At 42.0% G+C, this 16,159-nt stretch overlaps 2 protein-coding genes and 1 pseudogene across 5 annotated transcripts in view; 1 reads left to right on the forward strand and 2 right to left on the reverse strand.

Annotated features, from left to right (window-relative positions):
• LOC117439640 (ATP-dependent RNA helicase DDX1-like) overlaps positions 1-9,651 on the reverse strand; it is a 37,002-nt gene extending 27,351 nt beyond the window's left edge. For all 3 annotated transcript variants that reach the window (XM_071201892.1, XM_071201887.1, XM_071201891.1), the window contains exons 1-2: positions 9,531-9,651; positions 1,824-1,937 (exon numbers count right to left, since the gene is read on the reverse strand). The gene's annotated coding sequence lies outside the window, so the exon portion shown is untranslated. The remainder of the gene's footprint in view (positions 1-1,823; positions 1,938-9,530) is intronic.
• A 442-nt stretch (positions 9,652-10,093) lies between these two features.
• On the reverse strand, positions 10,094-15,647 carry LOC117440175 (ATP-dependent RNA helicase DDX1-like; annotated as a pseudogene).
• Positions 15,648-16,047: 400 nt separating this feature from the next.
• The window catches only part of nbas (NBAS subunit of NRZ tethering complex), a 223,581-nt gene continuing 223,469 nt past the window's right edge, over positions 16,048-16,159 (forward strand). For both annotated transcript variants that reach the window (XM_034076461.2, XM_034076462.2), the window contains exon 1: positions 16,048-16,149. In XM_034076461.2, coding sequence (XP_033932352.1) covers positions 16,057-16,149 — 93 coding nt within the window. In that variant the 5' untranslated portion in view covers positions 16,048-16,056. The remainder of the gene's footprint in view (positions 16,150-16,159) is intronic.

The following is a 16,159-nucleotide window of genomic DNA, read 5'->3' on the forward strand; positions in this document are numbered from 1 at the left end:
GTGGCTTTGTCCAAGATTAGTTGAGATGATCCCAGGGGATAAGAACAGTTTCCCTCTGTTCCCGTTACTTCTTGTTCCATGTCACATTTTGAGTCTGAATCAGACTTTCCTACAGGACAAGTGTGACAATGATCTCCCTCTGCTGTTCTACTGCTATACAAATGAGTGTGATGAGAGAGTGTGTTTGTTTTCATGTCTCTTTTGCACCTTTTGATTGCCTGTTTATTTTTTAAATCAGACTGCCTTCTTTTTGTCACTTCCTTAAACTGATATTGCGGAGCTTCCATATCAGACAGAGCTGTTTCTCTGTGTCTTTTGAAGGGATTTGTCTGGAATGAAAACGGCTCGGTTTTAAACTCTGGGCTTATTTTGGTACCAATGTTGAGAAATCTCGTTCTTTTCTTCAGCAAGTGCGATATCTTGAACCAAGCTCGACTTTTTTCTTGTTGACTTTTTAGATCAAGTTCAAAATTGTGCTCCAAAACATCCAGAACAATAGGGCTGTAGGATGCAGTGAGAATTCTGGTGAAGTGAATTAACTCTAACATTATTCCCTTTGTCAACAAACCTGGCTCTAGACTTTGTTTTGACCCAAAATCAAGGTTCAGACCAATTTTCTCACAAAAGGGAAACAACTTGGAAAAATCATCATCTTTTTGTTTCTCTGCTGACTGTGCTTCTGAACACTTGAATTCAACTTCATAGTCACTGTCATCACTTAGTGCCCTATCCATCTCTTCCAAGAGACTTTCTGCCTTAATGCAATCTTTGGATGTTGCGTGTGAACACTGTAATTCCTCTTCATGTTCCCAATCATCAGTGTCATCCGTCTCCACCAGGATACGTTCAGTCTTATGCTTTGTGGATGCCATGTTCGGTTCATTGCTGCTCGAGCATTCTGGATTACATGGTGTGTCAAAGAGAGTGAAAACTTCATTTTTATCTTTAGGAGGTTTCCTAATCAAGTTTTTAACTTTGTGCATCATTTGAGATGTAAAATCAATCCGCTGTTGATCATTTTCCAAATCAAGATCGAAATTGTTCTCTAAAATGTTTGTGAAAAAATGCCTTTTACTCTTGTTTACTGTTTTAGCAAAGTCACAGACCTCAAGTATGACCCCATTTGTCACTAAACCTATATCCAGTTGTTTATGGTTGTTGGATGCTACATTAAAATCCAATCCAATCCTATTGCTGCAATGGAAAGGTTCTGGATGTCTCGAATTGTTGTCTACACACATAATGCGCCACTGCCATACTTTGTTGGCATCCATCTTTTTTGTTTGTTCTTCAGACAGCAGTTGTCCCCGTTTTCCATCTGCAGTGAATTCACCTACTGTTCTTCTTTGCCTTTTATGTTTTCTTTTCCTGTATTTAGTTAGAAAAAAGAATGAAATTATATAAAAATGTATTAATTATAGAATATTTATCATACTAAAATACCAGATATCTGACACTTAGACTCTTAGTTTCTCAAAGTACTCTGGTTACTTGTGATAGGCATTAGGCAATAGATTTGACATAATGACCATTTATTTTATTTTATTTCTTTAGATAAAATTGATTTGCCAAGCAGCATGTTTAGTGGCTAATGTATTTTTGATTAATCTTATAACTGCAGCTCATTTAAATTTGAATATGTTGGACATATTGCAGATATTTTTTATAGTATTTGTCATATCTTAAATTTAATTTCTTCTACTGCCATACATTTGTTGACTATGAGGGGCATTTTCTTGTACAGTAAATGAATACCAACTTTAAAAAAAACACAATTCTACTTGCAGCAAATTTAGATTTAATTATTTAATCTTGCTACATACCTTGTAAGACATTCATCTTGAATAAAAGCTCCTCCAAGTTTTCTAGCCCACACTGAATGTCCGCTTCCTATGTGGTCATCCTCCAGACAGCAACGAGACTCTTCTGGTACAGTGCTACCATGGATGAAAAAAACATTTAAAAACATGTTTAACAGTGGTGAACGAAGTATTCATAATTATTCCTTTGGTACAAGTTGGAACCCTGAATTCAAAATGTAAGGAACTAAAGTATAGGCAACAACATATAATCAAAAGTACTCCAAGTTACAGTACTTATTAAAATCAAAACATTAGAATACTCGATAATAATAAGTGATTCATTAGCATGAATCCATCAGCGATCGGTCTACTAAGGTTAGAAGGAACAACAAAAAAATCTTTCATGCAGGCAGAGGTGGAAGAAGTACTCAGATCTTGTTCCTAAGTAAAAGTTGAAATATCAAAGTGTAAGAATACTTCTACAAGTTAAAGTCCTGTATAACAAAATGTTACTCAAGTAAAAGAACAACACGTTTTGGCATCTAAATATATATATAAGTATCAAAAGTAAAAACACTAATTATGCAGATTGGCCAACTTCACACTCCTAATTGTTTTGATTATAATTATTTATGCGTTTATTCAGCATACTTTTAGCTACAGAAACCATTCAAATATTAAAATGTTCATCTCCTTCAGGGCATGCCTGCTATGACTTGTAACCCAATAGGAGGAACCTTCAAATCCTCTTTTACCTAAACCGTGCGCAAAATGCTATTGCTTCCACATACTTTCAGCTAGAGACTTCGTTCCAACTTTAAAATGGTCGCAAGACATTCAACTATTAAACTCATTATTCAGATTTTTCATATTTTTTACACTTTACTAAACTTAGTTTGGAGCTTGGTAAAGAGCACTTCTTCAGATTTTAACATTAGTGTGTATTGCGCAGCTCGTTAAGGGTTATGTGCGTGATGTCACAGCTAGAGTGGAGGACAGCTTGAAATTCGCCTTCAACCTTTTTCTTCAACCTGCCACTTGGAGAAGGCATATGACCGAGTTCCCAGGGAGTTACGGCCCCTACACACGGCGGCGTGCGTTGCCGCTTCAACGCTTCTGCCCATTCACTTTGAATGGGGTGACGTCACGATTCGCCGAACTGCATTGCGGGAGCAAAGCGTAGCTTCTCTCGAGGTGCTCGCTGCAAAAGTAGAGCAATGTTCTACTTTTGCCGCCTCGACGGAGGCGTCAGCCAATCAAATCCCTCGTATGTAAATCTGACAGTACAAGCAGTAACCAATCAAACCGGGTGTATGTTGGGAGAGCCAGACCGCAGTTATTTCCCATATGTCAACAAAAGGAGGAGAAAATGATCGTGGCGGTAGGGAACATACAGGGATACAAACCGGAGGAGCCAGGCATGGGGGGAGGTGGAAAAGACAGTGGGGGAAACTGGTAGGTTTTCGCTTGTTTGGGGAGTTTATATCCAGTGTATTTTGTTTGAATGGACAGCTAGCAAGCATAGACAGTATATTTAGCCAGCATGGATGTAGCATGAATGCTTTGCTTTGTATGTCCGGGGCGGGACATTCATGTGGTTGGTTGTTGGTCGGGCTGCTCGCGTTGATTCCCCAAGCTCAAGACACGCCCACCGCCAAGCGGCAACGCACGCCGCCGTGTGTAGGGGCCGTTACTGTGGGAGGTGCTGCGGGAGTATGGGGTGAGGGGTCTCTACTCAGGGCCATCCAATCTCTGTACTCCCAAAGCGAGAGCTGTGTCCGGGTCCTCGGCAGTAAGTCAGACCCATTTCCGGTGAGGGTTGGCCTCCGCCAGGGCTGCGCTTTGTCACCAATCCGGTTTGTAATATACATGGGTCGGATTTCGAGGCGTAGTCGTGGGGGAGGGGGTCTGCAGTTCGATGGACTAAGGATTGCACCACTGCTTTTTGCAGATTATGTGGTTATAATGGCTTCATCGGTCTGCGACCTTCAGCACTCACTGGATTGGTTCGCAACCGAGTGTGAAGTAGGGGTCGACCGATTATCGGGGCCGATATTCATCATTTGACCGATTATCGGTATCGGCCTTTTTTTTATAAAATTGCCGATAACACTTTGGCTCTGATGCGGCCGTTTCTCTGTCTGCAGTCACCACTCTCTGTACACGAGCAATGTCCCGCCCACAGCGCTATCTGATAGGCTATTACTGCAGTGTCAATCAACACTGAAGATTTTCCGGGCGGGAGCCAGCCATAGAGGCGGGACCTTCTCGGATTACAGGCAGGTGCGAAGAACACAGACACAGACAGAGGCAAGCAGCAGCGCTGAGCGGCAGAGCCATACATGTGTTTCCCTATCCCCTATGCTGAAGTTGCAAAAACAGCACGATCTATTGATCCAATTCTATCTGCTTCCCAGTTACACAGGGACGCGGGAAGTCAGTCAGAGTTGGGGTAAGTGCAGCGTCTCGCAGCGGAGTAACTGTGGTGCGGAGGGGGGGCTGCGAGTGGAGCCTCGCAGTTTTTCAGGTTGATATGTGAAGCTCATTAGCTAGCCAACATGTATCTAGCAAATGTTTAGCCAAATATTAGAAGTGAGGCTACTAGACTAACGTTATGTCTACTGTAATAGCCTCACTTTTAATAGTTTGCAAAACATTAGCTAGCACTAGTGTTTTGCAGTTGCTAGCAGCTTATTGGGATTCTATGCTAGACAGACAGGCATTGGTTTGATATAATAAATTAAGCATTATTGTTAGTTAAGCATGTCAGCCTGCAGCCCCACTTCTTGTCTCTCTCTAACTCATTGCAGATGCCTGCACTAAAGAAAAGGGCTCAGAGAGGAAACCAGTTGTAAGATGTTTAAAAGTTCATTAAACATAATATATGCTTAAATGCATTTCAAAGAAGTTGTGTTGAGTTGTGTTGGAGTTTGTTATTCTACATTTTGACACCAAGATTTTCTGATTTTACTGCAAATGTATATCGGTTCCAAATATCGGTTATCGGTCTCCTTGATTACTAATAATCGGTATCGGTATCGGCCTTGAAAAAGCCATATCGGTCGATCCCTAGTGTGAAGCGGCTGGGATGAGGATCAGCACCTCCAAATCTGAGGCCATGGTTCTCAGCAGGAAACCGATGGACTGTCCACTCCAAGTAGGGAATGAGTCCTTACCCCAAGTGAAGGAGTTCAAGTATCTCGGGGTCTTGTTCTCGAGTGAGGGAACAATGGAGCGTGAGATGGGCCGGAGAATCGGAGCAGCGGGAGCGGTACTGCAGTCGCTTTACCGCACCGTTGTGACGAAAAGGGAGCTGAGCCAGAAGGCAAAGCTCTCTGTCTACCGGGCCATTTTCGTTCCTACCCTCACCTATGGTCATGAAGGATGGGTCATGACCGAAAGAACGAGATCGCGGATACAAGCGGCCGAGATGGGTTTTCTCCGCAGGGTGGCTGGTGTCTCCCTTAGGGATAAAGTGAGAAGTTCGGTCATCAGGGAGGGACTCGGAGTTGAGCCGCTCCTCCTTCGCGTCAAAAGGAGCCAGTTGAGGTGGTTCGGGCACCTAGTTAGGATGCCACCTGGGCGCCTCCCTATGGAGGTGTTCCAGGCACGTCCAGCTGGGAAGAGACCAAGGGGTAGACCTAGGACCAGGTGGAGGGATTATATCTCTTCGCTGGCCTGGGGATCCCCCAGTCAGAGCTGGTTGATGTCGCCAGGGAAAAGAAAGTTTGGGGCTCTCTGCTGGAACTGCTACCCCCGCGACCCGACCACGGATAAGCGGGAGAAGATGGATGGATGGATGGATGTTTCTGCCCCTCTGTTCATTCTCCCATTATCCTCCTCAATCTGCCTAGAAGTATTTTAATGTTGTAGCTGTTACTATAACCAATACTAATGCTAGGGCTGCAACTGACAGTTATATAGGCACATTGTTATTGTTTCTTATCGCTAACCCCTCTTATGGCTGATAGCTCCAGTGCCGCACGAAACATGTTTTCGATGGACGAGAGCGAAAATGGAACGCACACGCTATTTGTTGTTTGTTTATATCATGCAGTCTGTTCTTCTTCTCTGTCTTCCGGTTGTTGCCTCTTTTGAATGACGAATACACACTACCGCCGCCTGCTGGTAAGGAGAGTTACTCAGTTACTCAGAGTTACTGAAGTCTTTGCGGTGTGTTCCCGTGCGACACATGGCCAAGACGTAGGAGAACACGGCGACGCAACAATCGGCGTCGGCGAGTTCTCTGGTGACTGCTTGGTGTGTCAGGGCCTTTACACGTCCCGCTGCCTCCTGATGCTGCAGCCATTTCATGAAGTGAAGGAGGTTTTCCTTCTATAAAACAGCTGCGGGCAGCAGATACCGTGAGGTCCCGGACATGAATTCATAGATCAAGGCAGACTGGTTTACTCTCCTGTTTTGCCAATCCGGTGCTTAAACAAATAGCTCTACACCCCTGGCCGACATGTCCTTAAAATGAAGTCCGAGTTTGAAATATATCTCAAATAATGTATGCACTGCCATTTCCCCACATAAACATAACAGTCTGCAATTAAACGGTTGTCTCCTGTGCGCTCCTCTTCCTACTTGGCTCAGACCTTAGGCTGAGCCGCCGAATCCCTCGGAACATCATAAAAGCCATTTTCAACAGTTTTCTGGTGAAGGATTAACTAGGCTACTGGATGAAATAATATGACTGGTATAGGTGCGAAAATTAAACACTTTTTGAAAAAAATATTATGATAAAATATTTGTATATATTTATAATTCTGCAAATATTACGATAAACTCACAGCTATTTCGCGGCCCGGTACCGGTCCGCAGACCGAGGGTTGGGAACCCCTGCTCTACAGTACAGGTTAGCTCTGAGTGTTAGCGAGGCTTGCTAATGTAAACAAAGACGAGATTACGTACAAAACACGTCAGGCATTGTTTCTGATAGCAATTTTCTGTGGGTCCGCTGCCGATTTGACGTCAGATTGGATGGACACGTCACAGCAGAGATTTGGGTATGGAGGAAAAGAGAGAGGGTTGTATTTTCTGACGCTGCGTGAGTTCCCGACACACATATTTATGTATAAAAGACATCACAAAGTGCATTTTGCATGATAGGTCCCCTTTAAAGCAACCCAACGGAAGTTTCATGTGAGTTTAATTCCTTCACTCGTAGCTCGGGCTGCGGGGGTGCTAGAGACGGGAGCATGTTGATGCGACCTTCCTAGCCGGAGATATGGCCGCATTTTACAATAAACCTCCGTTGGGTCGCTTAAAAACAAATATCGCAAATCGAATCTCAATGGTTGTCCTTCTGTTTATTCTCCGCGGTGGATTTAGCAACATGTAGTTCGTGTAGTTCTCCATTTCCACTACCATTGCTGATGGTTGTGGTAGAGGAGCTGTAGATTTTGCACTAACATCTGTAGCATGGTCAGTAGCATCTGGAGCACAAAAGCAACCCTGTGATCTGCCATTAGCCGCGTTCACACCGCAGGACTTTCCCTGGTACTTTAGTTCCGTTAGTACCAATAATGTCGCGTTCACACCGCCGGGACTACTCAGTGCCGGGAACTCTTTTGGAACTCTTTTGGTACTTTTTAGTCCCTGCTAGAGAGGTGGTACAAACCTGGTGACAAAAGAGTGCCAATTTCTATTCTATTTCTATTGGCTGGGCGAATTGCAAACCACGCCCCGTTAGACTCTGAATTTGTTTTGTTAGGCAGCCATTTTTTTCCTCGCTACAAAACCACATCCACACCTGAGCGAGTAGTTTTTTTGTACTTTAAAGCAGTTATGACCACACATACTACAACACCGGAGCGGTGGAATGATGAGGAAGTGTCGGCGCTTCTGGCAATTTACTCCAAGGACGGGATGCAGCAGCTTCTACAGAAAGCAGTTCCCAACTCCAAATGTTTTGAGCGATGTTCGCTACTTGAGCTGGGAATCGTGCACAGTGCACACGGATGCCGGGTAAAAATAAAGAAACTCAGGCAGGACTATAACAAAATTAAAGACCACAATAATAAGAGTGGTAACGATTTTCTATTGTTATTATATATATATATATTGCCACTGTTTTTTAATACTGACACCTAACTTGCACTAAGGTGTGTCTGCTGCTATATATATTGCCACTGTTACATTGTTTTGAAACTACTTACACTTTATTTTACATTTCACACTGTTATTTAACTTCAATTTACATGCATACGACACACCTGGAACAGCATGATGCCGTTATTGTTATGTCTTGACTGTGCAATAAAACAAACAAACTGGCGAAGCTTTATTTATTGTGTCCCACCCCACATTTGCAGAATAGAAGAATGTGAGAGCAGACAGGTGTCGGTGGTTGAATTGATCAGAAACACAAGTCTTACACACATAAACACAAGTAATTTATCATGTCATTTGTTTTAGATAAATAAGGGAAAAACACCAAACAAGGGTTGATGTCCTTTTCCAAAATCAGCCTGAGGGGGTAATATATAATAAATACATAAAGATAAAGTCCATTGTTATAATGGGGTATTTTATTTGTAAATTACCCTTATGAACTCCATCATGTCTGAGGTCGGAAAGTAAACAAACGCCTCATACAGCGAATGGGCTTTATACCCCCTCCCCCCCGTGTAGTTCTTCTTCTCTCGTTTTTTTGTTGTACTCGCCGTGAAGTGGTTTTGTAGCCTGCCAGTAAACCCAGAGAAGAAGAAGACGAAGTGACGTCAGCGTAATCGTGCCTCAGGGAAAGTACTGCGGTGTGAATGCGATTGGCACTAGCCCCCTGGCGGATTTAGTGCCGTGGTACTTTAGTGGTACTTTAGTGCCGGCACTAAAGTACCGCAAGTCCTGCGGTGTGAAAGCGGCTATTGTTGTTGTTGGCACTGCCACTAACTCTGAGCCTGGCTCCCGAGCAGGACGTTCTCCCCGGGTGCACTGTCCTGCGAGATACCGGGACCTGGCTCGAAACACTGTTGTTGGCAAAACACATCAGCAATGACGCGGGGGGAGCAGTAGAGGTGGGGAGAGGCGGGGCTATTGCGTCATTATCAGGAAATGATCGTATAGGGCGTACACACTGAGCCGTTTGGCCCCCCAGAGTGTTGCGTCTGCAGATCTACCCACTTTGGGACCCGTTATCGTTTCTGCGTTTCCCTGTCGGCCTCATGTGGCCGACCCGTATCGTCTCTGTGTGGCTGCAACCCTAGGCTCTAGTAATTCTGCTCAAAGTGCATCAGATTGAAGCATTTTACTTTAAAATGTTACAACAAATCTTCCCCGGACACCCCTAGAGGATGTGACATGTTAAAACATGCTCATACACTACTAAATACATTTGAAGCCTTTTTATATAAGCTGTCCACCATGTCAATAAGTTTCAGTTTTTGTAATGTATTGGTCTTTTGTAGAGGTTTTTCATTTAGTCTTTGTGTATTCCTTGGATACTCTATCGACGTATTTCAGTCTGGGGGGGGGGGGGGGGCTAAAATCTTGCCTAGGGCAGCAAATTGGTCAGAACCGGCCCAGAACCGGCCAGGGCAGGCCCAGCACCCCCCAATTTGAAACATGTTCCCAGCATACACGATAAAACCTCAACCAAAGTGTGGCCCACACGGCAGACTTACTAGAGGAAGAAGGTTCCAGCCGCCATACTTTCATTGTGACGACGTTAATCACAACCGAACCGCCATGATCGAATAACAGTGAAACAAATGGTAGTACACGTACCAAAGGTAGGCTGAACCCTCTCGGAGACTTTATCCCAAAAGATGTCTTCTTATATGAAATACAGCCGAAAAATCTCTTAAATGTAGAACAGTCGATGCACAGCTTTCACAGGAAGCGAAGAACAAAGATCTGAGCGGAAATTTCAAAATAAAATTGTCACCATCAGCGATCAAAACGGTATTTGTCAATGTGCACAATTATTTAAACAATAATTCAAGAGTATTCAATTATAATTCAAAGAGGTCCAGATCCTCAAATGTTCTACCAGCAAAGGTCAGAACCTCTATTGTAGAAGTAGCGTACTCTGGTCTAACTCTACATCTTTCTTTATTCTTTTGTTTTCTACTAATATGACTGCTGATTGGTGAGCCAAGAAAACGGTGCTTGGTTTTAAAAATGCCTGCCTCCTCCTTTGTGTAGGAGGCTTGACTCACAGCTAGAAACAATTCAGTAACAACAGACAGAAAAAAAATTGCTCTGTGAAGATTATAATTCTGATGAATTTATCAAATTATTAACAGACTCAATAAATGAAATAAACAGGAGATGTTTATAATTGTTGGAGATACTTGCCTACTTTTGAACTCAAACTGAGCAGGCGATTACAGTTTATTTCACAAGAAAATACACCCAGACACTTCAATACATTGACTTTCTAGCCAATTACTCCATAACGAAACTTAAATATTTCATTCAACCACATCAATCAGAAAATAAAACACAATCCAACAAAGTATTTTTCATTAGTGTCTGTATCAGATGCCAGAGACAAGTTTGGCATACCGAGTGAAATAGTAGAATTAAAAAAAAAATGTATTATGTTATGTTCATAATTCTGGGTGGGAAAAAAACTTGAGAAGTAACTGCACACGACTGCGTATCATAAATATTCTGTTTCCTGTTGGAGCATTTCTTTAATCTGTACAGTTTTAGTTTTAGTGCTAGTTGGGGCGTGTTCAGAAGGCTCTGAAAAGCTGGTTTGGCATGTATCCCAGGTGGAGGAAGGAAGATTGGGCTTCCCTCTCAAGGTTAGCCAGTTCCAGGACCGTTGGTGCCAGAGCATCCACGTGACCCTTGTAGTTACCACCTAGGCAAGGGCAACAGGTTTGTTAGTCATGCTCAACACAACTGCAGTTGATGTATCTTTATCAAAGTTACCAGCAAATCTAGGCAATGATTATGATAAAAAAAATTACCAATTTGTAAGCAGTTTAAAACATACCTCCCAAAGCCTCACGCTGACCTTTCCATCAAAGTCATCCAAATGTACTTTGATGTCTGGCTCGCACTGTGTGACGGTGCACTTCAGATGCTCCTCAATGTCTGACAGGAGCTGTGGAAAGAGGAAAGGGAATAAAAGACAAGTAGAATAGAGAATCCACAATGGTTAGTGTGGAATTATGTCATAAGGGTCAAAAGTGTGTGCTCAAGCTTACAATGCTTTCAAATTATAGCAAAACCTTTCTGCTCATTGGAGTTTTACTTTGAATGTTTGCATCTGCTTCCTATCAAATCACTTAAAAAGCCCTCTGCTGAATCGGTTGTATATCAAATTACAGATTTTCCTAGCTGCCTTGGCTTGAATTAGTTTGTTTTTGCATCTTTGTTCACCTCTTTCTCTTTCTACCAGATGGTGCAACCTCCGTTCTCCTTCAGTCGCGTGTTGTAGCAGCCTCTGCCTCTGTTCGCACAAACGTAGTACCACACCTGCACATATGAAGAAAACATTTAATTGGAACTTCTTTTAAAAGTTATCTGTAATTAAAATAAATTAGCATATTTCTGTATCTCTGCTACCTTCTCCATAGCAACCAAGGAAATGGCCAGTCCCATTCTGCAAGTTAAAAGCAAAAGAAAAAAATGTAACTAAAATCTAATTATTTTCAGTTAAATCATAGTGTAATGAGATATTTTAAAAAGGTATATTGTGTGAATTTACAAACAAAACTAATATGGTGACCAAGGGAAATAATAATTGTAACTCCTCTTCAGCCAAAATACACAAACTCAGTTAGTCTCAGGTTGTCAGCGCTTACCTCTCGGCTCTTCCGACTCTGCCGATACGATGGACGTAGTTCTGCTTCTCATCTGGCAGGGTGATATTAATCATTGGAGAAAGATGAAGTGAGCGGTCTTATATAAAAACATTTATGATTTTGTGACGACCGTTGGTCCGTTTTATTTTGAAGATCTGAAATATTTACCAAACGGAACTCCGTGGATGTTAATTCCTCTGGCAGCTACATCTGTGCAGATCAACAGCCTCACTTTTTTTTTTTCTGTGAAGACAAGAAGATCTTACAACATAAATAGACTGGTTGTCATCCATACAAAAGGTATCATTAAGTTCTTGTTGTTTTACCTTGAAACGCTCCAAGTTAGTCTTCCGCTCATTGGGCTTACGATCACCATGGAGACAAACGCAGGATAACTGGTGGCTTTTACTGTCCGGACCTAAAGAAAAGACACCAAAACTGAGTGTTTATTCAGATTTTTTGAAGTCCTTATTATTTTATATATGTGTGTGTATGTCTAGTGATGGCTGAAATTCTCAGTAGTATACCTCCTCCTTGCTGAATGAAGTACTGTTCCATGTTGTCACAGTCGATCTTGGTGCGACAGAAGATTATGGCCTGGTCCATCTTGTGCTCTTTGATGGCCCTCACTACTCGCCCTTTAGTATCTTGATGGCTTCTGACAACAGCTGGTGAGCACAAACAAGCATCGTTAACATATTCTTTTAAATAATTTGCACCTCACATATAAAACGTTTTCAGAAAATACCCCAACATTGCTTTAACAGTCATCTAAGTGGGTTGTTTTACTTTACTGTTTAAAATGGTCTAAACAAAGCATATAACTGATTTTTTGTCACATATGTGATTTATCTGAAGTGTTACCTGCAGTCTCTTGCCATCAGAGATGACCTGCGGGATTTGGTTATGAATCCTGTTGATAAAGTCTGTATAGCCTGCGGACAGAAGGCCATCCTGAGGGATACAGGGAACACCGATTAAACATTAACTGTACTTTGATGGATGCAAAAATGAATGCTTCTGATTTTAAAAAGGGAAATACTCAAGATGTGTTGTACATACACACTCATCCAGGACGAGAAAGCGGACTTGGGGACAGACTGAGCTTCCCGGTGGATATGAGGTTGTCCAGTCTTCCGGGTGTTCCCACGACAATGTCAACCTTATTAAAATTTGACACAAAAATCAGAAACAGAAGAGACAAACAAGGCAAAAAAGATCTGTTAGTTAAAACTACTTAAAGTGTAAACTCAGTTTGTTTGGAGACGGTACATGTCACATACCCCATGTTCCAGAGCAGCCATCTGGTCCTTGGCAGGCACACCACCAATCACCAACAGGTTCCTGTAAGCCACATCAAAACATTACTGCATTACTGATATCAACATTTAAAATTGATCACTGGCTCTATCTGCTGGTATAAAACAAAAATGTCATCTATAAAAGATAATGCAGGGAAATATAAAAAGTATAACACTGTTAAATGTGCAGAACGTATATTTTTAGATATGGCTCGGCATAAGTACTACACAGGAAATGGTTTTCCGATGTTTGTCAAATCCAGTGTTGTTAATACCTCACTAAAGTCATACCTGAATTTGGGGTTATCCACGTATGTCGCACATTAAATGACATTGTTGAGGGTTTGTTCGGCCAACTCTTTAGATGGCTCGATGATCAGGGCTTTGGGTGAATTGGATGTTGCTTTCACCTGACTCACTTTGTCACTGCCTGCACAAACAGAGAAAAGAGGGCTCGTCAATGCAGGAATCATTTTTTTGACAGGCTGTTCAAGTAAACATGGCTGAGGAAAGCCTGATAGAAGGCGAAGATGAAAACGTTTTTATTGTGAAACTAACGATTGTTTTATCTAAATTGTCTCTGGTTAAGGTGTATGATAGTCATCTCAGTTACATTCCGTATATGTTCTTTTTGCATATGAAATAAGGTGGTATCCAAACACCTGCCTGAGTAGATTTGACTGCGTGGCGCCTGGTCCATGGCAACAGACCCACTCTTGGGGGCATTTTTAAAGTCTTCTCCTCCAGAGTTGAACTTCAGCTCTGCATTCTTGAACACAGATAAGAAAGAGAGCCATTTGTATGGTGTAAAACTGGCACATGTTAGTTTTTTTAATCCAGCATTACTTTGATGTGATAGCCTACCTTTAGAACGCAGGAGGCAAAGAAGGGCTGACTCTTCAATTGTTGAGGGATCTCAAAAGCCACACCCAGGTCATTACCTGAAGAGAAGAAGACAAGAAACATGAGAAACATTGTTATAGTGCCCCAATTAGTTAATGATAATAATATGAATGATAACTACTAGGACCGCACCAGGGTTTCCCACACATAGATTTTACTTGGGCGGGCCGCCCAGGTATATTAACGGCCGCTCAAGTATATTAACGGCCCCCAAGTATATTTCACGACCCATTTAGGTAATTTTTTTTTTTTTATCCATCCGCGACCATGACTCCACCTGCGATCAATTAACTTGTGGACAATGATCCCTCGCTCTACGCCTCCTGTACCCAGGCCCAGACTGGCCATCGGGAGGACCGGGGGGTTTCCCGATGGCCTGGCCTGTTAAGTGGCCTACCTCACACAGGGTGACTGGCTGTCTACATGATGTGGCCTGCCGACATGGCCACTGTCATACAGATCACAAATCAAAGCGCTTGATTGGTCTCTGTGTGCCAGTCAAGCTCTGGATAAGCTCAGCTCAGGTGAGGTAAAGGACTCTCTGAGTGTTTAGATAGTTAACTTAGTCTAAGTTCTCTGTGGGTCTCAAACAGTTTGGTCACCATTTATGTAAACACATATTTCCATTTGAGGGGGTAGTGATTAGTAAAATATGCATGAATAAAATAAAAAAAGAATTTAACTAGGTGAAAAAAGGTAAGATACACTTTTAAAACTTGTTGAGAGCTAAAACTAGCCTTTGCTGCTGCCTCAAAGTGGAGAAGGGAGGAGAGGAGGGAGACAGGAGAGGCTGATCCAGGAGCACAGACACACTCACAACTATGAATGAACCAAAAATAAATAAATAAACAAGTTTCAGTGTTTTTTCATATTGATATGGTATGTTATTGGTTATGGCCATGATTTTATGATTATTGAAATGTATAGTTCTGTTTCATATAGGTGTTCCCATAGATCTAGTCTCTGTATTTTCCCCTCAAAGTGCACCAGATTGATGCATTTAACTCCAAATAAATAAAAATTCTTACCGGGACCCCTTAGAGGATTTGAGGTCCACCCCCACTTAAAATCACATGGACAGGTTCCTAAATAGTATACATTTACCATTTAAAAAAAAGAAATAGTAACCCATGTCCACATGTTTATTTGTGGGTAGTAGATTTAAACTATAGGGCTATCACTATGGGCCCTGCCTGTACCTGTTCGCTCTGCCATCGTGTGAAGGGTCTGCTAACAAGCGACCAACAGAAAGGTTAATGTTAATGTTGTTGCACGTCACAAAGGCACGTCACTTCACACTTACCAGTCTTGATGGAAGCTCTGCCAGTCTTGCCCTCCTGCTCATCCTTCAGGGTCTCATACACAATCTGGATCACTGGCATACTGAAGGCCTGTCGATTAGAAATGATTACACATACATTTGGTAATGTTTCCAACTTGGGCTGATGTTTAAATGCAAACTTTATATGTTAGTTGTATTATAATCTGAGTGACTGTCAAGTACTTACCCCTGTTTTACCACTACCAGTTTCTGCTGCCTGAAAAAGGGAATACAAAACGAGAATGAGACAGAAACTTGTAGTGTTCAAATTTTGAATAAGAAATAAAGAGGGAGGCCTACCATAAGCTCATCTCCTCCACCAAGAATAAGTGGAATAGACTCTGCCTGGATGTCAGTAGGTAGCCTGACACGCAATGATTGCAATATAAATCAGTTTAGTGTCAACTGTTAAGCTTGCAGAAATGTCTAACAGGTCGAAACAATGTGCACAGCATAGATATCACAAAACAGACGTAGATTTGGCCAAGTAAGCCTGAATGACTTACAGCCAGTCTAACTCTTCCACAGCCTATGCTATTTCAGGCATACCACCCATTTCTGTTGAAACAAATTCATATTTAAGGTTTCACTGCACTCACGTGGTTTTTAAAATTAAAGTAATGTTGAATTCATGGAACATGAACACGGTTTGATTGATAGATATTCTTATCCGAAAACGCTGCCGGTGCAACTCCTTTAGTGGTCCTGCAAAAATGACTTGTATCATTGGTTCCGGTTGGTGAGTTGAAATATAATAATAATATAATATATAATTCCAGAATATACAAGGAGGGCTACGACAGCATATATGTCTGTGTTTAAACATCATAGCATTTAAGTTATTATCAAGCCATGAGAATACTTAACTTGGGCCGTAAGCTACATTTTCCAAACGCATTTCCCTGATAAATATTGTCCAGTGCTGGTCCCCGTAGACTTTTTTTTGACAGGCTGTTCAAGTAAACATGGCTGAGGAAAGCCTGATAGAAGGCGAAGATGAAAACATTTTGTACGATTTACTTGTTATTAACGAATGGCCGGCAGAGACAGACACTCAGGTTGGTCAGA

Source organism: Pseudochaenichthys georgianus, chromosome 24 (assembly GCF_902827115.2).
Source record: "Pseudochaenichthys georgianus chromosome 24, fPseGeo1.2, whole genome shotgun sequence".
NCBI classification, from domain to species: domain Eukaryota; kingdom Metazoa; phylum Chordata; class Actinopteri; order Perciformes; family Channichthyidae; genus Pseudochaenichthys; species Pseudochaenichthys georgianus.